General features: G+C 45.1%; 1 protein-coding gene across 1 annotated transcript in view; it reads left to right on the top strand.

Annotated features, from left to right (window-relative positions):
• Positions 1–26,578, top strand: part of LOC142489537 (ATP-binding cassette sub-family C member 5-like) — a 201,817-nt gene that overhangs the window by 85,454 nt on the left and 89,785 nt on the right. The window contains 3 exon segments of the mRNA XM_075590487.1: positions 86–158; positions 6,098–6,301; positions 26,015–26,140. Coding sequence (XP_075446602.1) covers positions 86–158; positions 6,098–6,301; positions 26,015–26,140 — 403 coding nt within the window.

Genomic DNA, 26,578 nt, shown 5'->3' with positions numbered 1-26,578 from the left:
AGAGAGAAAGTGAGAGATGTCTTGTTCTTGTTGACAATCTTCAACTGGTCAGTAATATACTCTCATTTTGAACTGTCAAACACAGATATCAGAGCTCATTAGAAGCATGCTGTTTATATCCTGACATTGAATCTTTACCTCATGGGGACTTGACAGAGGTAAGTCACTTTTAGTACAGCAGGTAATGGTAATATTATGCTATTGTTTGCCTTGTTATATATACTAATGTTTTAAATAGCCTGAAAACTATCCTTACCTATATCCCTAATAGCAAACAATTGTATCCATAAATAAAGAGCAATGTGCTCATTCCTCACAGTCACCTTGTTTAATGAGCAGAGTGATAAAGGATGAATCTGTATAGGTGGGAAAGAAGAGGAAGTTAAGGGAGTAAATAAGGGAGTTGGGGGATTATCAGGTGGAACGTGTGTAAGAATTTAATGTGGTGGATTTTATTTGATTTGATTTTGGGGGGAGAATAGGAGAGGGACGAGGGGAATAAGGTGAGACATAGGGGAACTAGGCAAGTTGTATAAGGAATTTTTAGGGAAAGTGGAGAGGTGAGGAGATAGATGTGGAAGAATAAAGTATAGGGGCATGTAAAGATGGGGGAGAAAAAAGTTGGAGAGCAAAAGGGGAGATTGGTGATTGTTGGGAGAACGAGAGGTAAATATTTGGTAAATGTAACTTGGTTGTAGTGGGACGTGTAAGAGAAAGGTGGGTGAAATATGAGGGAATAATTGGGGAAGATGTAAGGGAAAAAATTAGATGGGGTTACACACAACAGGCATTGTGTATTCATGTAAAATATTTTTAGGTTTGGGTACAACAGTACTACCTGTCTGTTACATAATCTGCGTGACATGATGACCATCACCTCATCTCATTTTCTCTATCACGCTTCTTCCCCTCTCCATCTCCATCTAGCCCTCATTTTTGCAGAAACCTGCGCTCTATCAACCTACCAGCTTTTGATTCCGCTTTACGCTCCTCCTTCTCCTCTCTCAGTTCTACTTCAGACCCTGACATCCTGGTCAGGAACTACAACTCTGCCTTATCCTCCTCTCTTGATCTACATGCCCTGCTTTCTCTTTGCCGTCCTCGCCCTTCTAACCCCAGACCCTGGCTAAATTCCAACACACGCATGCTGCGTTCCTCCACCCGCTCCTCTGAACACCTCTGGAGGAAATCTCATACGCTCGCAGACTTCCTTCACTACAAATTTATGCTGTCCTATTTCAACTCTGCCCTCTCTCAGGCTAAACAAACCTACTTTTCATCACTAATCAACACGCACAAGTCTAACCCACGTTGACTCTTTTCTGTCTTTGACTCTCTACTCAGACCACCCTCGGCTGCCTCCACTTCTTCCTCCATCTCACCTCAGGTCTTTGCTGACTTTTTTAAGGAAAAGGTGGAATCCATACGTCAGAACTTCCCCTCTGTTGCCCCTCACATCTCGGAGGAGGATGTGTCACTGCTGATTTCCTCTTCTCCCTTTACCACCTGCCCTCTTGATCCCATTCCTTCCCACCTCCTAAAACCTCTTGCTCCTTCAATAATCCCAATGCTCACACAGATCTTTAACTCTTCCCTCTACTCTGGTACTTTTCCATCCTCCTTCAAACATGCAACCGTGATACAGTACCGTTGCTCAAAAACAGCAAGCTTGACCCTACTTATCCTTCTAACTATCGACCTGTCTCCCTCCTCCCTTTTGCCGCCAAACTCCTTGAACGTCGTGTATTCTCTCGATTGCTACACTTTCTCAACACCTATTCTCTACTAGACCCTCTACAATCTGGCTTCCGCACTGCTCACTCTACTGAAACAGCCCTTACTAAAATAACCGACGACCTCCATGCTGCCAAAGACAGAGGTCATTACACTCTGCTCATATTACTCGACCTCTCTGCAGCATTTGACACCGTGGTCCACCCTTTTCTCCGCCACGTTCTCCATACTCTTGGTATTCGGAACAAAGCTCTATCCTGGATCTCATCCTACCTCTCCCATCGTACTTTCAGTGTCTCTTTTGCTAAGACCTCCTCCTCCTCTATCGATCTCTCTGTGGGAGTACCCCAGGGCTCTGTCCTGGGACCTCTTTTCTCTTTAGACACTCTCTCTAGGTGACCTAATCACATCTTTTGGGTTCAAATATCACCTCTATGCTGACGACACACAAATTTACCTTTCAACCCCTGACCTTACACCTGCTATACAGACCAAAGTTTCTGAATGTCTCTCTGGAATATCATCCTGGATGGCCATCCGCCGACTGAAACTTAACATGTCATAAACAGAGCCCCTTATACTTCCTCCCAAACCTTGCCCTACTACCTCCTTCCACATTACTGTTGGAAATACAATCATTTACCAAGTAGCCCAAGCACGCTGCCTAGGGGTCACACTCGATTCCTCTCTCACATTCAAAACGTTTCTAAAACTAGTCGCTTTTTCCTCCGCAATATCACAAAGATACACCCTTTCCTCTGTTACTCGTCTGCTAAAACTCTGACTCAGGCCCTCATTCTCTCCCGTCTCGATTACTGCAACCTCCTGCTGTCCGGCCTTCCTGCCTCTCACCTGTCTCCCCTACAATCTATCCTAAACGCTGCTGCCAGAATCACTCTACTCTTTCTTAAATCTGTCTCCGCGTCTCCCCTCCTGAAATCCCTCTCCTGGCTTCCGATCAAATCCGTATCTCACACTCAATTCTCCTCCTCACTTTTAAAGCTTTACACTCCTCTGCCCCTCCTTACATCGCAGCCCTAATTTCTCGCTATGCACCATCCCGACTCTTGCGTTCTTCTCAAGGATGTCTTCTTTCTACCCCCTTTGTATCTAAAGCCCTCTCCCACCTTAAACCTTTCTCACTGACTGCCCCTGGAATGCCCTTCCCCTCAATACCCGACTACCACCCTCTCTATCCACCTTTAAGACCCACCTTAAGACACATTTGCTTAAAGAAGCATATGAATAGCACTGTGGATAATCCTGGACACATGATACATAAAGCTTGGCCCCCTGCAGACGCACTTTCTAGAATTCCCTCCTACTGTCTCTATACGTTCTCCTACCTACCAATACCTTCTCCTACCTACCTACAAAGCAGGGACTCCTCTTCCTTAATGTCACTTTTATGTCTGAAGCACTTATTCCCATGACCTGTTATTTATATTATTTGTTATTTATATGATTACAACATGTATTACTACTGTGAAGCGCTATGTATATTTATGGCGCTATATAAATAAAGACATACAATACAATACGTAGCTGTCAGTACAGTATGTTCTGTTACATCCCTATCTGTTCTGGTTAGGTTCTCATTTAAGATGGGGATGTAAACCACTGCTGCAAGGGTCTTTGTTATTAGATCATCATTTCTAAATTTGAAGCACAAGGTGATACTGTGATCTCATTTACATGTCATTTCCTAGAGTCCCTAGCTGCAGTGGAAGCACTGTGTACTAAAAGATAATGGGGAAAAGCAGGATTGCAGACCTGACTGTGACATGTGAATGTGCTCACAAGTGGTCTTTTTATTTGCTACAATAGATTTGGTCAAAACATTCAGGTCAACCTCAGTGATAATTTTAGGAGCTTTGTGAGCAGTGACAGATCCTGCAGTATCAATATGTGAAAGGGATCACTAACTTGGGGCCTCTACAAACGGGTTTAGGCAACATTTGTGAAGAGTGGCATAGCAATGCTGGCATGGCCTACATGTATTTTAAAAAGTCCCTGAATTACTTCTGATCTACAGTCAGTGTCAGATTTTACATTAGGCCCGTAAGGCCTAAGGTGGCAACATTTGGGGGCGGCAAAAATGTCCGCCTCCATTTGCATTTGCCGCTCTCTCGGGCCTAACGGACATAATGGGAAGGGACTTATTTACCTGTGCTGGCCGCCTCCGTTTTGCCGCCCTGCTTTTCCTTCAAAATCGAGCGTCAAATGACGTTGCGACATCAAATGACTGTCACGGGAGACCAGATTATTTACAACTTTTTACCAGGATCATTCATTGAGCAAAATAAGGTAATTACATAAATTGTAATTTTATTCGGCATAAATTCGCTAACACACAATGATACACAAAATACAGACAAAAATACAGGCTTGCTTTGAAACTGGGGTGGAAAACTAGACTTTCCTAGGTGCAGGGAACTCTATGGGAGAGCTTTACCCTGACCGGGACTTAGCCCGGAATCTCCTGGAACCTAAATCTGCATAAAATTCCATACGCCACCGCTACCTTCTCTTCTGAGAACTTGGTCCCTCCTGACCGCGAGTCAGCCCAAATCTCCTGGAACTCAAATCAGCATAAAATCCCAGCCGCGTCCGCTACGTTCGTTTCTGAGAACTTGGTTGCAAAAGTCAGGACTTAGACTCTGGTGGGAAGGCTTTTTAGGCTCAAAATCGAAGCCGGTTGCCCTGCTTTTCACACAGAAGCAACTTTGAAAAACCTGTCCGTGCTCTTACTACAGGGAACTCTGAATCTTATTGGCTCATCGATTCTTATAGTATTTTCAGTTTCATTCACAAAACTAAACAGCCAATCAACGTGTGGGAACTTTCCCAAGCAGCCAATCGGAGCCAAGCCGGCTAGAAAAGCCAGGGTAGCGGGAAATCTGATTGCCAAGAGACATGCGCAAGCCTGCCACCTCTCTCCCTGGCTATCTCAATGCCCCCCGCTTGGGCAGGCTCCACCAGTCTGGCAGAGCAAGTGGCATCACGGAGGACTGCCATTGATCTCCGGACCTGGTACTCCGCTTTTCCCCGCTGCCCAAATGCTATTCACACCTGTGGGCTTCCTCTGGCGGCTTTGAACTCTGATGTCCAGTAGACTTACCGGCACCTATGGGTTAGCTCGGGCAGCCTGTGTGGACATTGGTTTTGAATGTAAAAACACTTTACATTATATTAAAGTATATTTTAATACACTTCTGAGTCTCTGGGTACAGAAGACAGGAAAAGAGAAAATATTGTAGTTTTATTTCTTATCTGCCTTATTTCCCACATACTTTCCCTTGGACTCAGTTTGGACTCTGAGTCGCCCCTCAACCTTATACACAGTTGGGGCACCCACAAACAGTATACTGGTTGTGGGTCAACTTGGCACTAGCTGGGATACCCCCCTTAACCTAGGGATTCCCTCGGCTACAGGAATAAATGTTTTATCCCTGTGCCTCATTCTCCTTTCTGGGCTGTGCTGAAGCAGGGTACCCTAGTGGTGAGTCTCGCTTGCGTTTTCAAGGGGAGGTATTACCAGGGCAATGTGCCTACATGTACCCGGGAATCAGGCATGATTCCCGGGTACATTTATGGGGAAACCGACAACTCCGGACCCCAACTAAATAGCCACATTCTGTCAATGGTTCCCCCGCAACCTCCCCCTTGAAACAAATACCCTAGCAATCCCTGCTTGATTACATGCTCGGAAAGGGAAAAACACAAAAATTACTTTTATTACAGACAGTGCATTGGAATGGTACAATGTGACTGGGCCCATGAGCTAACACTCTTGGACTCTTATACACGGAACCAGGGTAACCAAAACGGGCTTGACCTTTATTAAAAAACCTGGTTACCCCCTCTCGTTAGAATGACATTGTGTTACCATGGTAATGCTCCGCCGTGCGACATCACGTTGGTGACGTTCGCTGCGTCATTTGGCGCTGGATTCTGAAGGAGAAGCAGGGCGGCAGACACAGGCAAGTGCTTAAAGGAAACACTTGCTACAGTGTTTCTTCACACCCATTGAAGAAACTGCAAACGAAGTTAAAAACATATACCTGTAACAAACCAAGATCGGACTAAGTGATACTAGTGATCTCTCAAGATTTATATGTAGCATAAAATGCCTAACCATGGGACAATACTTAGCAGGATTCTGAGATGCAGGGAAAATCAGGTGATGAGTACACATTGTATATGCAGCCACAATATTCACTGCTACAGGTATCACGTCTCTAGAAGGCATGAAGCAGGTTTGAGGCAGCTGAGCAAAGCACAGTTAGGCCGTGACTGAATGAGCATTATGGGCTTGGTGCTGTTGTGTTTGATTCACAGCTAAGTTCTTTTCTTCCTGTAGATAGGGGAACGTGGTGTTAATCTCAGTGGAGGACAGCGCCAGAGGATCAGCTTGGCCCGTGCTCTATATAGTGATAGAAGAGTGGTCCTGCTGGATGATCCACTCAGCGCAGTGGATGTCTACGTGGGAGCCAAATTGTTCAGCAAAGCAATTAAGGCTGGAATGCAGAACAGAAGTGTCTTGTTTGTAACACATCAACTGCAGGTATGGCATACATGCACATTCATTAAATGTGATAAGAACATGTTTAGATTAATTCACACAGTTAGTCCTGCTCTTATCTCCCTGTTATGTACAGGAGACAAAAATCTGTTTGTGGATGCTCCAGTCATTCACATTCAGACAGCAACTTTTAATTTGATAGCAGTATTAATGTATAAATAAAGAGAGAGGAAAAAAGCCAGGCTCCATATTGTAAAAGATGAATTTAATAAAATAATAAAATCGCAAGGACATCTACTCAGAAGGGGAGAAAAATAATGCGCATGCGATGAATCTGGCTGCATCTGTACAAAGCGTGATACTGTAAAAGATCAATTCAATTAAATAATAAAATTGCAAGGATATCCACTAACAAGGGGAGGAAAATAGTGTTCATATAAGAGTAAAACTCTTGAACTGGGGAAGATGGCGCTGCTCTAGGAAAGTGATTCAGCGTTAGAGGTTAGACGGTCCTGGCACCTGTATTTGGTTCACCGGAGGAAGGTAAATGCCAAACGGAGAGGGGGCAGGACTGCCTATCTCCTATTGAGATAGAGGGAGGGCTAGGGAGGAATACAGGAGAGGGGTTTTGGTGCTCCCGGAGACAAGGTTCTGACAGACACGCTGGGAGATGGATACACTATGGGTCCGATCACCTATTCAGACTTATCGAAACAAAAGGGGTAGGTCCTTAGGTCAGACACTGTGATCTCCATACTTATAGAGTCAGGTTCCCAGGAGCTGCGATCGAGAGGGTGTCCCCTTTGTCATACTCTGGTCACACTGGCTGTGCGGTTGTTCATAACTCCCCCCCCCCATGTTACAGCTCTTAATCAATCAGATAAGCTGTTATGTTGGAGGGTGGCCCCTGGTGTGGTCATGATCTCAGTGGTGGTGCCCCCCAGTCAGTATATCGAGGTTCATCCCATAGGGTCGAATTAGCATTTGTACAGTGAGGGACTCACAGCGGTGGTGCACAGCTCACAGCATACTGAGGCCTAGTGAGGATGGTCTCAGGAATACGCAGGGCATTACTCAGGCTTGATTGGGCTAGTTAACGCATAGGCTTAGGGAAACAGTACATAATATGAGAGTAGGAATCTAGCTAATTGGGAGGGTTTAGAGACTAGAAGCTCAGGGTGAAATAATTCAGAAGTTATATGATCAGGGGAGAGGAGGCATAGCTGGTGCTTGGGTATGGATGGGGATAGTTTAGCTCAAGCTACAATTTTGCACATGTGGAGGAGGGATGTTCTTGCCCGGTCTGAGAGGGATGGGCAGGGACGTCAGTCTCTTCTGTCCAGAGGGCTGTGACAGGGGGAGGGTTGCGGGATCACAGGATCACACCAGCGGTTTAGACGGATACTATGGAGTGCTTAAGCAATTGTTTAAGGCCGGATTCAAGTTTAGTTTCTGCTTATCCGGTGACTGAAGTTTTTATGTCAAGCATATGTGTTTGAGATTACAGTATTAAGTTTGTGTATATTGTGGTTACAATTACATTGTATAATAATGTGGTTTAATAAGTATAAGAATGCTATGTTAATGTGTTATTTACCTACATATATTTTTCACATCTTTAATTGTTGTTCTCGGTTTAAATGAAATATTATGATTCTACATGCTTGGCAGAGGAGTTATGACCCCTGCTATCTGCATGCAACCTCAAATACGTGATGGGGGTTATTCCCCTATCATCTGCAAAGTCCCTAGGGTACATGGGCATACCCATTGTCCAGGACAAGGGTCCGCAAAGTGGGAGGTGCGAGATTTTCGGGGGGGGGGGGGGTGCGGTGGTTACAGAGGCCCTGCGCTCTTCCCGAAGGCATTTAAATTAAATGCCGGGGGAGGCGCGAGGCCTCTGTAAATCTCTCTTACCTGGTCTGAGCTGCCTCTTCGGCGACGCGTCTCCATGACAATGCGGTGTCAAATGGCAATGCGTTGCAATGCCGACGCAACGTGACGTCATGATGTCATATGACTCCATGAAGCTCCGAGCCAGTAAGGGAAGGGGGCCGCGAGCTGGGGGAAGAGCTCACAGTGGGGGGTGCAAACAGAAACGTTTGTGCACCCCTTGTCCAGGACACTGGATCATTTTCTTTTTTGGTTCAGTTGATAGTTACCGCCCAAGGGCAGATGGGCCACAGGTCATGTTGACCTTTCCAGGCACATTGAATTTTTTGTTTTCTCACGATCCAGAGGGAGCATGCGGGATAAAAACACACAAAAAGAAGAAATACTAAGTGCAGATGTATAAAATAAAAGGAATGATCCCTGGTGAATCTTGGCTCCTTTGTACAGCCTACTCACAGGAAGGTAATGGTTTTCAAGCAGAAATGACAGTAGGTAGATTGTGGACATCAATATTGCAGAATGGCTTCTTCACTTGGGGAATACGACCTCAGCAAGAAGAAAGAGTACGCACATAGCACAGATCAGATAGTAACAAACAATTTATAAAATTCCTTAAAAGTGCACACTTACAGTGTTGCCAAATAAAAACAGCATGTAAGCTATAAATAGCTTTAATGCAGGCCTGCACAACTCGTAAAGTGAGAAGGGCCGAACTGCTCGCAGTAGCCGAGCCGGAAGTGACGTCAACATCCGGGGACCGGCGACAGAGCGGAGTCTCCGGCGCACCCACGTGGGGTGCAGCCGAAGTACCCATCGGAGCTGGTGCGGTGAGAGGCTGCATTTATCCCCAAGTGATTACACTAAAGCTATTTATAGCTTACATGCTGTTTTTATTTGGCAACACTGTAAGTGTGCACTTTTAAGGAATTTTATAAATTGTTTGTTACTATCTAATCTGTGCTATGTGCGTACTCTTTCTTCTTGCTGAGGTCGTATTCCCCAAGTGAAGAAGCCATTCTGCAATATTGGTGTCCACAATCCACCTACTGTCATTTCTGCTTGAAAACCATTACCTTCCTGTGAGTAGGCTGTACAAAGGAGCCAAGATTCACCAGGGATCATTCCCTTTTATTTTATACATCTGCACTTAGTATTTCTTCTTTTTGTGTGTTTTTATCCCCCATGCTCCCCCTGGATCGTGAGAAAACAGTTCTACAATTTGGGGAAGAGTGAAGACAACCCCACCGGAGGGTAGAAGCAGGGGGGTGACACTTTAATATTGTTTTTTACACTTGCTTTATATATTCATTGCACTATTATCACTTCAAGTCACAATTTAATTATTTGATTAGTAAGCACTGTTTAGGGTGTTAGCGCCTCCTATATTCATCTAATTTGGCACCATTGAAATTCTTTACATTGTTTCATGTTTTTTGTCTCCATGGTAGTTCCCCCCCCTTCCCTTCCCCCCCCTCCCCCTCCCACCCACCCCTCCCCCTCCCACTAGGGTGACCAGATTTTGAAAATGAAAAACCGGGACACTTTTTTTTTTTACATAAGTTTATTTATTGTAGTACACTTATACTTTACTACCATTAGTCCTTGTTGCATAGTTACGTTTGTGTGTGTGTGTGTCGGATGACTTCACTAATCGGGAAAAAAAAGCCAGATGTGAATGATTCTGAACCCATTAACCAGTGTCAGGATGCCCCCTCTTCACAATTTCTAAAGCAACAATCCCGCCTGGGATCTTACCTGATCCGCAGTCCCTCAAGGTACTATACTGGAGGGGTGGTGTTCCCTACCTGTCTTCCGAGGTCTCCCGTGTGAAACTTGAGTCAGATCTGGAAGAAAGCAGGGTAGGTTACTTTGGTGTAGGTATATGGCAGTTAAGATAAGACATAGGGGGAGAGGGAGACGGAGGGAGAGGGAGTCAGGGAGGGAGGAAGAGGGAGTCAGGGAGGGAGGGAGAGGGAGTCAGGGACGGAGGGAGAGGGAGTCAGGGAGGGAGGGAGAGGGAGTCAGGGAGGGAGGGAGAGGGAGACAGAGAGGGTGAGGGAGAGAGAGGGAGACAGAGAGGGTGAGGGAGACAGAGGGAGACAGAGAGGGTGAGGGAGAGGGAGAAAGAGGGAGACAGACAGAGAGGGTGAGGGAGACAGAGAGGGTGAGGGAGAGAGAGGGAGACAGAGAGGGTGAGAGGGAGAAAGAGGGAGACAGACAGAGAGGGAGACAGAGAGGGTGAGGGAGACAGAGAGGGTGAGGGAGGGAGAGGGAGACAGAGAGGGAGACAGAGAGGGTGAGGGAGAGAGGGAGACAGAGGGTGAGGGAGAGAGAGGGAGGCAGAGAGGGTGAGGGAGACAGGGAGGGAGCGAAGGGAGACAGGGAGGGAGAGAGAGGGAGACAGAGAGGGTGAGGGAGAGAGAGGGAGGGAGACAGGGAGGGAGCGAAGGGAGACAGGGAGGGAGAGAGAGGGAAACAGAGAGGGTGAGGGAGAGAGAGGGAGACAGACAGAGTGGGTGAGGGAGACAGACAGAGAGGGAGTGAGAGGGAGGGAGACAGGGAGGGAGAGAGAGAAAGGGAGGGAGACGGAGGGGGAGAAAGGTAGGGAGAGAGAGGGAAGGAGGGAGAGAGAGGGAAGGAGGGAGAGAGAGGGAGGGAGAGGGAGGGAGGGAGAGGGAGACAGGGAGGGAGAGAAAGGGAGACAGGAAGGGAGAGAAAGGGAGACAGGGAGGGAGAGAGGGTGAGGGAGAGAGGGAGAGAGACAGAGAGGGTGAGGGAGAGAGGGAGACAGGGATTGAGAGAGAGGGAGACAGGGATTGAGAGAGAGGGAGACAGGGAGGGTGAGGGAGAGAGAGGGAGACAGACAGAGTGGGTGAGGGAGACAGACAGAGAGGGAGTGAGAGGGAGGGAGACAGGGAGGGAGAGAGAGAAAGGGAGGGAGACGGAGGGGGAGAAAGGTAGGGAGAGAGAGGGAAGGAGGGAGAGAGAGGGAAGGAGGGAGAGAGAGGGAGGGAGAGGGAGGGAGGGAGAGGGAGACAGGGAGGGAGAGAAAGGGAGACAGGGATTGAGAGAGAGGGAGACAGGGAGGGTGAGGGAGAGAGGGAGAGTGACAGAGAGGGTGAGGGAGAGAGAGGGAGACAGGGATTGAGAGAGAGGGAGACAGGGATTGAGAGAGAGGGAGACAGGGAGGGAGAGAGAGGGAGACAGGGAGGGAGAGAGAGGGAGACAGAGAGGATGAGAGAGGGAGAGAGGGTGAGGGAGGGTGAGGGAGGGGGTGGGTGAGTGGGACAGGGAGGGAGACAGGGAGGGAGAGAAAGTGAGGGAGACAAGGAGGGAGAGGGAGACAAGGAGGGAGAGGGAGACAGAGAGGGTGAGGGAGAGGGAGGGAGAGAGAGGGAGACAGGGAGGGAGACAGGGAGTGAGAGAAAGGGAGGGAGACGGGGAGGTAGATAGGGAGGGTGAGGGAGAGAGAGGGAGACAGAGAGGGTGAGAGAGACAGAGAGGGTGAGGGAGAGAGAGGGAGACAGAGAGGGTGGGGGAGAGAGAGGGAGACAGAGGGTGAGGGAGAGAGAGAGGGAGACAGAGAGGGTGAGGGAGAGAGAGGGAGACAGACAGAGAGGGTGAGGGAGACAGACAGAGAGGGAGAGGGAGGGAGACAGAGAGGGTGAGGGAGAGAGGGAGAGGGTGAGGAAGAGAGAGGGAGAGGGTGAGGAAGAGAGAGGGTGAGGGAGACGGAGAGGGTGAGGGAGAGGGTGAGGGAGACGGAGAGGGTGATAGAGAGAGAGGGAGACGGTGAGGGAGGGTGAGGGAGGGTGGGTGGGTGAGGGAGACAGAGGGAGACTGAGGGTGAGGGAGAGAGAGGGAGACAGAGGGTGAGGGAGGGAGAGGGAGATAGAGGGTGAGGGAGACAGAGGGTGAGGGAGGGAGAGGGTGAGGGAGAGAGAGGGAGACGGAGAGGGTGAGGGAGAGAGGGAGACAGACAGAGAAGGAGGGAGAGGGAGGGAGAGGGAGGGTGAGGGTAAGGGAGAGAGAGGGTGAGGGAGACGGAGAGGGTGAGGGAGAGAGGGAGACGTAGAGGGTGAGGGAGAGAGAGGGAGACAGACAGAGAAGGAGGGAGAGGGAGGGAGAGGGAGGGAGAGGGAGGGTAAGGGTAAGGGAGAGAGAGGGTGAGGGAGAGAGAGGGAGATGGAGAGGGAGAGAGAGGGTAAGGGAGAGAGAGGGTAAGGGAGGGTGAGGGAGAGAGAGGGAGACGGAGAGGGTGAGAGAGGGTGAGGGAGACGGAGAGGGTGAGGGAAAGAGGGAGACGGAGAGGGTGAGGGAGAGAGAGGGAGACGGAGGGGGTGAGGGAGAGAGAGGGAGAGGGTGAGGAAGAGAGAGGGTGAGGGAGACGGAAAGGGTGAGGGAGGGAGAGGGTGAGGGAGAGAGATGGAGACGGAGAGGGAGAGAGAGGGAGATGGAGAGGGTGAGGGAGACGGAGAGGGTGAGGATGAGGGAGATGGAGAGGGTGAGGGAGAGAGAGGGTGAGGGAGAGAGAGGGTGAGGGAGAGAGAGGGTGAGGGAGAGAGAGGGTGAGGGAGACAGGCAGAGAGGCAGAGGGAGGGAGGATGAGGGAGGGAGGGAGGGGGAGAGGGAGGGAGGGAGGGAGGGAGGCGGAGGATGAGGGAGGGGGAGGGTGAGGAAGGGTGACAGAGAGGGTGAGGGAGAGAGGGAGACGGAGAGGGTGACGGAGAGAGAGGGAGACAGAGAGGGTGAGGGAGAGAGAGGGAGACGGAGAGGGTGAGGGAGACACAACCACCGATACACCCACCCACCGATACACACATCCACCCACCGATACACACATCCACCCACCCACCGACACACACACACACCCACCGACACACACACACCCCCACCGACACACACACACCCACCGACACACACACACACCCACCGACACACACACTGACACACACACACACCCACCGACACACACACTGACACACACACCCACACATACTGATACACACACGCACACACCCACCCACTGATACACACACGCACACACCCACCCACTGATACACACACGCACACACCCACCCACTGATACACACACGCACACACACACACTGATACACACACGCACACACACACACTGATACACACACACACACGCACACACACACACTGATACACACAGACACACCCACTGATACACTGATACACACACACACTGATACACACACACACCCACTGATACACCCACCCACTGATATATACACACACACACACACCGATAGACACACCCACCCACCGACACACACACACCCACACACCCACCGACACACACACACACACCGACACACACACCCCGACACACATACCCACCGACACACACACATACTGATACACACACACACTGATACACACACGCACTAATACACACATGCACACACCCACCCACTGATATACACACAGATACACACACTGATACACACACACAGATACACACACTGATACACACACACTGATACACACACACTGATACACACACACACACACACACACCCATTGATACACTGATACACAATGATACACACACACACTGATACACACACACACACACACTGATACACACACACACACTGATACACCCACCCACTGATACACACACACACTCTGATATACACACACACACACACACTGATACACACACACACTGATACACACACACACACACACTGATACACACACTGATACACACACACACTGACACACCGCCAGCCCCTGCACCGCCCGCCAGCGACGGAAGTCACTGCTCGCCGAGCCCGTGGACCGGACGGGGGGGAGAACCCGCCCGCCAGACTTGGCTCCGCTCTCTCCCAACTATCGGGGATAAGGCCGCGCGCCTGGGCAGAAGCAGGGAGTTCCCCAACAACAACCGCGCACTGTCCCCATGTGCGCGCGAGGGAGGGAAAGTGCGCGAGGGAGGGAAAGTGCGCACGCCTCCAGCCATCCGCGCTCCCGCCAACCCTACCCACCTACCTCGGGCAGCAGCAGCCATCACAGGGAACGGAGGCAGAGGGGGGGAAAGCGCCAAACAGCCAACAGCTGTCCCTGCTCCCACCTCCCTGCCCAGTCGTGCCGCGGGGATAGGGGGAGGAAGCGGAGAAAGCCCCGCTCCCGGCATCCTCCAGCCAATCACCTGCAGCCCGGCATATTAGAAGCCCAACCCCCTGAAATTCAAAAAAAAATACTCACCGGCCGGGCTGCCGCATCCTCGCCGCCACCGTGCACCGTGCACCGCCACCGCGCAAAACAAACGGGACCAGGGAGAAAAACCGGGACATTGCAGGGACGGACCGGCAGCTGGGACAGCGCAGAAAAAAACGGTACTGTCCCGGCAAAACCGGGATGCCTGGTCACCCTACCTCCCACCCTCCCCCTCCCACCAACCCCTCCCCCTCCCCCTCTCTCCATCCCACCCTGCCACTCTGGTTCCAGGGGAAGCTACTAGGGTAATTTCACACTCACAATATCGAGTAATAACAATGGGCTTGCTGAAAACATTTGGGGTCTAGGAGGAGCGACCCGGGATGGATAATAAAATGTCATTAACAATCTTATCTCACGTAAGAGGCTTTAACAGCCCAACCAAGAGGCGCTTAGCAATATCAGATTATAAGAAAGAAGAAGGGGGGTCATACCAGCTCTACCTAAGTGTTCACTAATATATAGGGTGGCGGTGCATGGGAAGTGGGGATATATATTTTCAAAATGATCCAGAGGTGATCATAAAAGACATCCCGGTATTGCACTCAGCCTAATATAACTTAAATCACAATATAAGCCACAAAAACATGTAGCACTCGCATCAGGGAGAAAGGTAGCACATGGAATGAAAAAACAATAAAATTTTATTTAAACTCTTCTATAAAAAAGTTAAAAAAGTAGAGCAGTGATCTGCATAGTAGGTAGGACTTCAATATGCTTTGCCCATATGTGGCAGGAGGTGTATAAGGTAAGTATTACCTATCTGATTAGACCTCTTGTATATTTATGCCAGGTCCCAAAATCCAATTAATTATGGGAAGGTCTAGAGTAAATACCTATACAATAGGCTGTGATGGCATATATCAGTCCAGTGATCTTAACGGTTATATTTTTAAACAGGTCCTATTGTCATGTTGATGCGCAATAACCTCTATATCAAACAATCCTTAATAGGTAGATATAGAGTGTCACAATAACCCTAAACAGTAGAGAAAATATCCCTCTAACTCAGGGTAATGTAGCCGTCAGTCCGGCTGTTCAGACGCATACACAGTCAGCTCCTATTCAGCTGATTTGAAAAAAGCCTGCAGCAGTGTAACCGCAGCACTACAAACAAAGTAACAGCAATGACTTTAAATGTGGTCAAATTGTGTCCATGCGGTGGTTTAGTATCATAACCAGAGCCGGTCAGCCAACCTTGCTGGTGACGCTCCTACTGATGACGTCAGCCAGACCGGAGAACCACCCGAAGTAGAGCATGCTGAACTCTGCATAGAGAGACAGATATACGGTTGTATGGTCCTCACGCAATTCATGATAGACGCATGACCGGCTCTGGTTATGATACTAAACCACCGCATGGACACAATTTGACCACATTTAAAGTCATTGCTGTTACTTTGTTTGTAGTGCTGCGGTTACACTGCTGCAGGCTTTTTTCAAATCAGCTGAATAGGAGCTGACTGTGTATGCGTCTGAACAGCCGGACTGACGGCTACATTACCCTGAGTTAGAGGGATATTTTCTCTACTGTTTAGGGTTATTGTGACACTCTATATCTACCTATTAAGGATTGTTTGATATAGAGGTTATTGCGCATCAACATGACAATAGGACCTGTTTAACAATATAACCGTTAAGATCACTGGACTGATATATGCCATCACAGCCTATTGTATAGGTATTTACTCTAGACCTTCCCATAATTAATTGGATTTTGGGACCTGACATAAATATACAAGAGGTCTAATCAGATAGGTAATACTTACCTTATACACCTCCTGCCACATATGGGCAAAGCATATTGAAGTCCTACCTACTATGCAGATCACTGCTCTACTTTTTTAACTTTTTTATAGAAGAGTTTAAATAAATGTTTATTGTTTTTTCATTCCATGTACTACCTTTCTCCCTGATGCGAGTGCTACATGTTTTTGTGGCTTATATTGTGATTTAAGTTATATTAGGCTGAGTGCAATACCGGGATGTCTTTTATGATCACCTCTGGATCATTTTGAAAATATATAAGAGAAAGAATGCAGATCTATTACAATTACAGGAGACTCCCTTCAGCAAAAATTGCACCTCTAAATATTTTGATAAAAAACTTCAGGCAGTTTTACCTTTTCAGCCCAGACTAAAAAGAGAGGTGTGGCAATTCTAGTCAACAACAGACTCACTTTGGTGGTTGAACAAGTTAGACAAGATAAAGAGTGCAGATTCCTAATATTGGTGGGGACAATACAGGGTCAGTCACTGACAGTTGCAACTGTGTATGCACAATGTGTGTCAGAGCCATTGTTTTTCACCTCTGTGTTTGAAGTGCTAAATAGTGTCAATCAGGGACACACTATACTAGCGAGTGATTTTAGTCTAGCACGGGATCCGGACATGGATAGGTCATCACGTCCTTCCCATTGGCGAAAGGTGGAAACACAAGGGCTTATTAAGGAGCTAAAGGATGCGCAGCTGTCGGATGTTTAGAGGGAATGACATCCAAGCGAGAAGGAATACACCTTTTTTTCTAATCTGCCTATGAACTACATTAGAATAGATTATTTCTTTATTTCAAACAGAATGGTCCCAATGGTCACAGCGACCCACATTCATGACATTTCATGGTCTGACCACGCACAGATTCAACTGAAGTGCGCAGTTCTCCTCCTACACAGACCAGGAGCAAACTGGAAGTTAAATTAATGCCGTCTAAAAATACCTGAGGAACTACAAAAAGTAGATAAGGAGATCAAGCGCTTTTTCACAACTAATGAAGGAAGTTTAAGCTCTCACATAATACCCTGGGAAGCACATAAGGCAACTCTTAGAGGTTCCCTCATTAGCATCACAGCTGGGAGAAAAAGAGAGAAAACCAAAAAAATATCGGATTTACATGCAAGATTGACAGCATTGTCGGGGGAACACAAGAGAAATAATAAAGCAGAAACACTTAAAAAAAGTCCAACTCATTGAAGGTATGGGAAGCTACTAAATTTAGATGCGGACTAACCTCTAAGAACACGCTGATGACCCCAATATTCGATAACACGACCTTTGCTCACGGCCTGAATAATAGAGATTTAGCAATCTGGAAACATAATGGAATTCTTAGGCGTAATGATTTGGAGGCACGAAAAAATATTAAAACATTTGAACAAATTAAGGCAGAAAAAAGAAATCCCCCACTCTGAATTCTTTAGGTACCTCCAATTAAGAGCATTTTATATGAAAGTATCACCCTTTTCCCCATTAACAAACTTTGAGCAGCTCTGTCTATTGAAAACAGACACTTGTGGACTAACTTCCCAATTGTATAAGGAAATAATCTGTTCTGGACGGAAGTACTCACAACCCTTACAATTCACTTCCCAATGGGAGGCGGACCTAGGGGAAACCCTGGAAACAGCAGATTGGGATGAGATATTTGTGGCCTCAGCAAAAAAGTTCAATCTGTACATCCCTGAAGGAGAACGCATATAAAGTAATGATGAGATGGTATCTCACTGCGTTTCCTGCTAAGCAGGCCATCCCAGCAGCTATCCAGAGAAGAAAACAAGCTTATTGTGCATATAGCACCAGCAACGAGGTGCGAGATTGCAGCATTGTGGAAACAAAAGGATTCTCCAGTAATCGCAAACATTAGAAACAAAACCTGGTTTGTATGTCGGATGGAGAAGCTCACAAGCCTGGTAAATGATACAGGTACTAAATTCCAAAAAGTATGACAGCCATGGCTAGCCCAATCAGACATACAATGGGTGAGTATGACCACAATTATGCAATGACAGGCCAGGTGCGTTCTCGTTCAGTGACTAACCGGAGCTGATGGGTGGGTACACCAATTTAATATATACTAATGCAGAATCTGGGAGGACCCAAAAAGGTTTAGAGTAACAAACAAATGCTCACAAGAGTGGAAGTGTTTAAGATTAGCGTCAAATTGTACCAGTAGTGGAAGCACCTGTACCCTCCCCCCCACACACACCTTCAAGTTCTTTTTGTTTTCCCTTTAATCTAGTTACATGTGTTAATTGCGTTCTGGACATAATTCATTGGATGTCGGCAAATGTCATGTATTGTATAGATATTACATTGTGTCGATGCATATTAAAAATAACATTTAAGTTACAAAAAAAAATGATAGAAAATAATGGTGGCTAAAAAAACAGAAGTTACAAACTTTCAGGAGAAGCGAGAGAGCAGTTCAAATGATGGACCTGGGAGAAATGCCACGGGAAGAAGACGCAGAGACAATGCAGGCTAAACAACCAGCAGGGAGCAGATGTCCATTAAGCGCAGCTGAAATAAAAGATTTATATGAGAATATCAAAGCATTGTTCCAGACAGGACTTCAATCGGGATTCAAAAAATTGACAGGAAAGTTAAATCATTAGGACACCGAACGGGCACTATCGAAAGTAAGACAGATTATCTTATAAGTAAAGTGGCCATGCTAGTGCAAAGCTCGCAGGAATCCAAACAACTGATCAAAGAGCTACAAGAGAAGGATGAAGACCCATACAACAGGTCACGCAAGAGCAATGCTCTAAATTAAAGGCATACCGGAATAAGTTGACAATATAAAATCCTACCTGCATCCTCTGTTTGAGCAACTCCTGCCTGATGCAGACCCAGATGTTCCATCTGGACAGAGCTCACGGAGCACTTCAGCAAAAGCCCAAAGAAGGTGAATAACTAAGAGACGTAGTGCTCAAATTCCATTATTTCAGAATCAAGGAGGACATATTGCGGGCTGCAAGGGAAACAAATAAACTAGAGTTCGAATGAACCACCCTGCAAATCTATCCAGATCTTTCTCCCATCACATTCGCCAACCGACGAGAAATTAGAAGTACAGAAAAACTAATAGAAAAAAAAGAATAAAATATAAAGGAGGTTTCCCCTTCAGGCTGAGCGTGGTTAAACAAATCCAACTGAGAGGTATTAAACAAATTCTTAGCCTCTGTGTTTACCAGGGAAGAACCTCCATATTAATGAACAATTGGTTAACTGAGGAAGAAGTTCATAAGCGACTTGAAAAAATTAAAGTAAATAAGGCACCTGGCCCCGATGGCATACATCCAAGAGTTCTCAAGGAGTTAAGCTCAGTAATAGCAAACCCATTATATTTAATATTCAAGGACTCCATTTGCACAGGCTCAGTACCACAAGATTGGCGTCAAGCAGATGTGGTGCCTATATTTAAAAAGGGAGCTAGATCACACCCGGGGAATTACAGACCTGTAAGCCTGACTTCAAAACTACTTGAAGGTTTAATACGGGATAATATTCAGGAATACCTAATGGAAAACAAAATTATTAGTAATAGTCCGCATGGATTTATGAAGGATAGATCTTGCCAAACTAACCTTATTTGTTTCATGGAGGAGGTAAGTAGGAATTTAGACCAGGGTAATGCAGTTGATGTGGTCTACTTAGATTTTGCAAAGGCTTTTGATACGGTTTCACACAAGAGGTTGGTGTACAAAATAAAGAAAATTGGACTCAGTAATAATATATGCACCTGGATTGAAAACTGGTTAAAGGACAGACAACAGAGGGTTGTCATAAATCGAACTTTTTCAGGTTGGGCTAAAGTCATGAGTGGAGTACCTCAAGGATCGGTACTGGGACCTCTGCTTTTTAACTTGTTTATTAATGACCTTGAGGTTGGGATCGAGAGCAAAGTCTCCATCTTTGCTGATGATACTAAATTGTGTAAGGTAATAGAATCAGAGCAGGATGTAATTTCTCTTCAGAAGGACTTGGAGAGACTGAAAATGTGGGCAGGTAAATGGCAAATGAGGTTTAATACAGATAAATGTATGGTTATGCATTTGGGATGCAAGAATAAAAAGGCGACTTACAAATTAAATGGAGATATATTGGGGGAATCCTTGATGGAGAAGGATTTAGGAGTGCTTGTAGACATCAGGCTTAGCAATAGTGCCCAATGTCATGCAGTAGCTGCAAAGGCAAACAAGATCTTATCTTGCATCAAACGGGCAATGGATGGAAGGGAAGTAAACATAATTATGCCCCTTTACAAAGCATTAGTAAGACCACACCTTGAATATGGAGTACAATTTTGGGCACCAATCCTAAGAAAAGACATTATGGAACTAGAGAGAGTACAGAGAAGAGCCACCAAATTAATAAAGCGGATGGACATTCTAACTTATGAGGAGAGGCTAGCTAAATTAGATTTATTTAAATTAGAAAAGAGGCGTCTAAGAGGGGATATGATAACTATATACAAATATATTCAGGGACAATACAAGGAGCTTTCAAAAGAACTATTCATCCCACGGGCAGTACAAAGGACTCGGGGCCATCCCTTAAGGTTGGAGGAAAGGAAATTTCACCAGCAACAAAGGAAAGGGTTCTTTACAGTAAGGGCAGTTAAAATGTGAAATTCATTACCCATGGAGACTGTGATGGCAGATACAATAGATTTGTTCAAAAAAAAGGTTGGACATCTTTTTAGATGGGAAAGGTATGCAGGGATATACCAAATAAGTATACATGGGAAGGATGTTGATCCAGGGATTAATCCGATTGCCAATTCTTGGAGTCAGGAAGGAATTAATTTTTCCCCTTAATGGGGTTTTGTGTTTGCCTTCCTCTGGATCAATAAGTAAGTATAGATATAGGATAAAGTATCTGTTGCGTAAATTTAGCATAGGTTGAACTTGATGGACGTACGTCTTTTTTCAACCTCATCTACTATGTAACTATGTAACTATGTAACTATGTAACTGAGATTGCCGAGGACAGAGAGATATGCCTTGCTGAAGGACTTTGATCTTCCCCGCATTTTCCCAGAGGAACTCACCGACCAGGCAAACAGAATCCAAGAAGTCCCTACAGATAATATGGCAGAAGGCCCAGAGAATGTGATCATCTATCAGACCCGACGGTAGAAACCACCCGGACTGAAGAGAAGAAAAGTGAAAGAAGACCATACTTAGACCATGCTGAAATCAAGTTCTGTAAGGCATTTGACTCTACATCCCCGGCCACCCAGCTAGATCTGAGAAGAACAAGAGAGCCAGGCAACTAAAGCAAACACAGCTTCACTCCAGGGACATAAACCATGTTTCCTTCATTTTCTCTCCCTTCCTTTTGCACGGAAAGTTAAGATGAGGAATTCCCATCCATGACAGAAAAATACTTGCCAAAAAAGACACAGAACACGCCAGCCAACCGCTTTAAAAAACGGCGCCAGGCGGACAGAACCACGACATGTTTCTAGGACCACAGAACACCATACTTAAAGGCTAAATATCATACAAGAGAAAACACTAACAACAAGGCGGCACACTGTTTGGAATGTTTATTCTTATATTCCCTTAATGTCCAATGTTATAGTTTAAAAAGTTGGAATGAGGTTCTCCCCTTAGAGACTCTTGGAAAAAAGTATAGCTGGCCTAAAGGACATGTATTAGCTTTCTTAACGCAACAATGAGCTGCGGCAAATGCTATAACCCGTCAATGTTTCCCCCTAATTCACCACCGTATATCACGATAAAGATTAAAAAGGGGAAACAGGGCCCAGCCAACATCAAGATATAGAAGGTATAAACAGCTAAGGTAGGAATGAGAGAACCTCAATAAGCATATCAGTTGTATTAATAGCTGCAGCTCTGTCAGATTAGTTATGTTTTTTTTCTTGATACCTGACAATATAAGTATATACTGTAGATGACTCAGTGCACTCCCGATACCTACTAAAATGGCGATTGGCTGGGACAGACTGGGTCACCTAAACGCTGATCAAAGTAGATGGGCTGAAAAACAGGGGGACACGGAGCGCCCAAATATTACAGAGAGGGATCAGCTTATAAGAATACAACACACTCAGCCGTCTGCATAATTGGCTAACATTGGGGCCCTAACTAAGAACTTAATTTAAAAAATAAATATATATATATACAGTGTTCGACAAACCTATACATTTGCTCGCCCCGGGCAAGTGGATTTAACCCCCGGGCGAGTAAATATTGGCCCAAGCAGCACACGTTTGGTACTAGGTGGCGAGTAGATTTTTTTGTGTGGCGAGTAGATTTTTTGGTGATTTGTCAACCACTGTATGTATATATATATATATATATATATATATATATATATATTTATATATATATATATATATATATATATATATATATATATATATATATATATAGTAATGGGGAGGATTTGGAGCACCCTAACTAGCTATTTCAAAATGGCCACAAAGCATTACACTGGTGAGAGGACAAAGCATGAGAGAATCAGGAAATGAAGTTGAATCTGTGCGACTTATTGCATGGGCGTGGCCATTTTTCCCTATCCAATAATGATACACCCAAAATGATTAAGATGAGATTCTCCCTCACTATTTCTACAAGAGACACATTTTAGCGTTAAGTCAAAACCAATCTACTTAGATAAACACATCTCACAAACATACACCTCATCTTCACAAACGGAATAAAAATGGGGTAGCGATAGCTTTTATCAATAAAACACCATTTGTCCAAGAAAAAAAAGAGAAGCAATAAAGATGGTAGATATTTAATTGTATTAGGAACCAAATACAACATGCCAATCACACTAGCCAATATCTATGCCCCCAATGGATTCTCAAAACTTTTCTTTGAATTCTTTGAGAATCTGGGGAAAATAAAGAAAGGAAAATTAATGGTGGCATGAACATTGCTTTAAGCCGCGCTTATAATGCCGACGACGCGACGTCGCCCGAAAACAAATGCATTGCTGCCACCGCGTGCGCTTATAGTAAGCGCGACGGCAACAATGCGACGGAGCGACGGCGCCATCGCGAAAAACTGGTAGCCGACAACATTTGATTTTTCAAGGGTTGTCGCCTCGTGACGGCCCTTGAACCAATCAAATGGCCGGAAAGCCGCTACGACGACATATAACTTTCGCCAGTTGCGGAGGGTGACCGGTCGTGTCCCCGTCGCCATCAACTGCACTATAGGCATGGCCTTACACAGTTCAATAGTTAGATCCAGATCCATTCACAAAGAGAATCGCAGCCAGATTAAAAATAAATAAAAAATAATGTTCTAATTAAACACTTGAAACCATTCTTACTGCTTGACATCTGGCAAATAATACATCCAAATCAGAGATGACACTTTTTTTCTCCAACCTGTACAAAACCTACTGTACTCGAATACTGTAGATTACATATGTATAGATTCCAATACATTCTCGCAAATTCGTAGTGCAAAAATGTATCCGATCACCTGGTCAGACCACTCACAAGTAGAAATCACCATAGAATCATGGAGCATGCCCACAGCACTTCATTCCTGGAGGATTAACAACACTTCGCTGGTTTTCCCAGAGATTATAGAGGAGATACATCAAACACTTGACACCTACTTTGCAATAAACACTAACAAAGAAACAACGTCAACTATTCTTTGGACGGTGCACCAAGCGGTTATAAGAGGAACACTAATAAAAATAGCATCAAAAAGTAAAAAAGCATGCCTAAAAAGAATGGAAACATTAACAAACAAACTGTCAGGCCTAGAGAATTGTAATAAACAAAAATATGAGCCAGAGTTAGGCAAAAAAAAATAAAAGAGAACATTAGAAAAGAACTTGGAGTCCTACAGTACTGACCGGACAGGCAGACAAAGCCCTAAACTGGACTGGCTAACTCTATTATCAGAAAGGAATGGCTGGCCTAGAAATTAAGTGCTACTTAAGGGCCATTACATTTAAAACAGGTGAGCTCACACACAATATACAACACAATATGGAAGCCCACAGGGGGTCACAAAAAGAGGTCCCTCTTTGATTGCAGTCATACAGTGGGTAATAGAATATATGCTTGGGTGCAATAAACCCAGAGTCATATACTTGAGGGAACTCTTTCTGTGACCCCCTGTGGGGTTCCATATTGTGTTGTATATAGTCTGTATATTCCCTTGGGCATCGCCAGTTGTACTATTACTTTCCATATTAGTGAAATAGGTAGAGCGGCAGACTTTGTTTGTTTGTATTGAGCTTACACACAATCCAGAAACCATTTTATCAGAATTTCACAAATTTTATGTGGAAATATAGAACAACAGCGTCCATAGAGGGTCAAAGAGGCTCAAGGATACATACTTGGTTGGAAGCCCACTGATAGCAAAAGTGTGGACAGAAACCTCAGTCCTCATAAACAGAGTTCTAGGCACGGCGGTGCGGATCGATCCTTTGTCGGCCCTGCTAGACAAACCACCCCAGAATTTGACTTACCATGAGCAGAAGCTTAGCTCTCACATAATGGCAGCCATCAGATGCGCCACAGTAGCCTCCTGGAAGGGTCCAACCCCGAGCATGGCTAAAATAACAAACAGGATATAGCTAACCATGCACTATGAAAAGATTACCACATATCTGATCAGCACCATGCATAAGTTTAGAAATGTATGGGAGCCGTGCTTGAATAGAATGGTAGACCATTGGTTAGATCCATTGTCATGGGAACCTTGAAGTCTGAATTTTGTAATATATTCTATAGAGGGTAAAAACACAGATAATTTTATACCATTATGACGTACTAAAATAGCTGCATAATAATGTTTACATAACGACGGAACACCAGAACTGTATTGTAACAATGATACCTATTATAGATATTAGAATTCCTAATATGATGTACCAATAGGCAATATATCAAGTGATGTGATGTACCCCATGTCTACCTACCCCACACCCCACACCATCCTTATCATTTCACTTTGATTTCTGTATCCTCCCCTATACAGTACAATACCGACTGTACAAAATATCTGTATTGCAAGTTACTCTGACACAAAAAAAAATCTAAACTTTACATTTTATTTTTTATTTTTTTAAAGCAGTGGTACTTGTTACCACCTAGTACTCACACACTTTGATCTCTGCATGTAGTGCTTTTTAACATTTTGAATTTATAGAAAGAGAACAGTTTTCGGACTTAACCTCAGCACTGAGTTTAGATATTTTGCAGATTGCCCTTCAGTACCAATCCTTTCTGAAATCTACTTAGTATATAATATTGGAGATCCAATTTCTTGTTATGCTAAATCCAATGATTATGGGTTGAGCACGTGTTCCTTCCCATTCACAAATAATACCTTTATTTTTCCTATTTTTTTTTTTTGTCTCAAATTGCTCTCCCTCCTCTAATTTTTCACTGGCTGCCTTCCAGGCTCTAAATCCACACATAGCAATAAAGTCAAAACGGCTAAATGGTTTTTGTTTAACTTGCAGGTTAATGTTTATTTTACACATAATTCATATCAAGAATCAAGATATATTTCATTTTTCTAATAATAATTTTAACTGAAGTATGGTGCTTTGCTTTTCAACCCATTATCTTTTGAAGACATGCAATGTGTGCAAGGCCTTCCTGCTTTGTTTGAATGTACCTGACATTTGTTTTTTTTCTGTTTTTCCACTGGAGTAAATAGGATCATCATTTTGATTACGTTCCTGTTTTTTTTAATTCAAATTGTTATCCAGTTGACAAAAGGAAAACCAATGCAAAGATGTATTTTGTCAGACATAGTTAGTTGTATTTGTTGGGGATTCAGAATAATGCAATTATGGTGTCTCTTCCAGTACCTCATGGAGTGCGATGGCGTTTTGTTCATGAGAGAAGGGTACATTGCAGAGCAAGGAACACATGAAGATCTGATGAAACTGAAGGGAGACTATGCAGTGTTATTTCAGGGCATGCAGCAAGCGGTAAGAACATGTATGAAAAAAATTGGGGGATGTATCAAGGATGTAAGGATGTATCAAGGATTGATCTACTCAGTAAATATATGTAAACAATATGTGATTTAGCAGCCCTCTGGAAACAGAGAGAAATGCCACCCCTTTCTAGTATCAGTAGTAAATTATGGTTTGCTTGCCAAATGGAAAAGATGACCAGTTACCTAAACGATTCGTGTCTCAAAGACCGGAGAGTCTGGCAGCCTTGGCTTTCCCATACGGGTATTTCTAGCCTTAGCCCTAACACAATTCTTCTCTGAATCCAAGATCATTCTAGCGAATCCTAGGCGAATCTTGTATGAGTTCTTCTTAAGAAGATAGGCCAGGTATATTGTCTCAGCGCTTTATTGAGGTACTTCTAGCTATATAACTTTCTCATATTATATTGTGCAGTTTGGGAATATTGCT

This window comes from Ascaphus truei, chromosome 3 (assembly GCF_040206685.1).
Source record: "Ascaphus truei isolate aAscTru1 chromosome 3, aAscTru1.hap1, whole genome shotgun sequence".
Lineage (NCBI taxonomy): Eukaryota > Metazoa > Chordata > Amphibia > Anura > Ascaphidae > Ascaphus > Ascaphus truei.
This window is presented reverse-complemented; position numbering and strand designations above follow the sequence as displayed.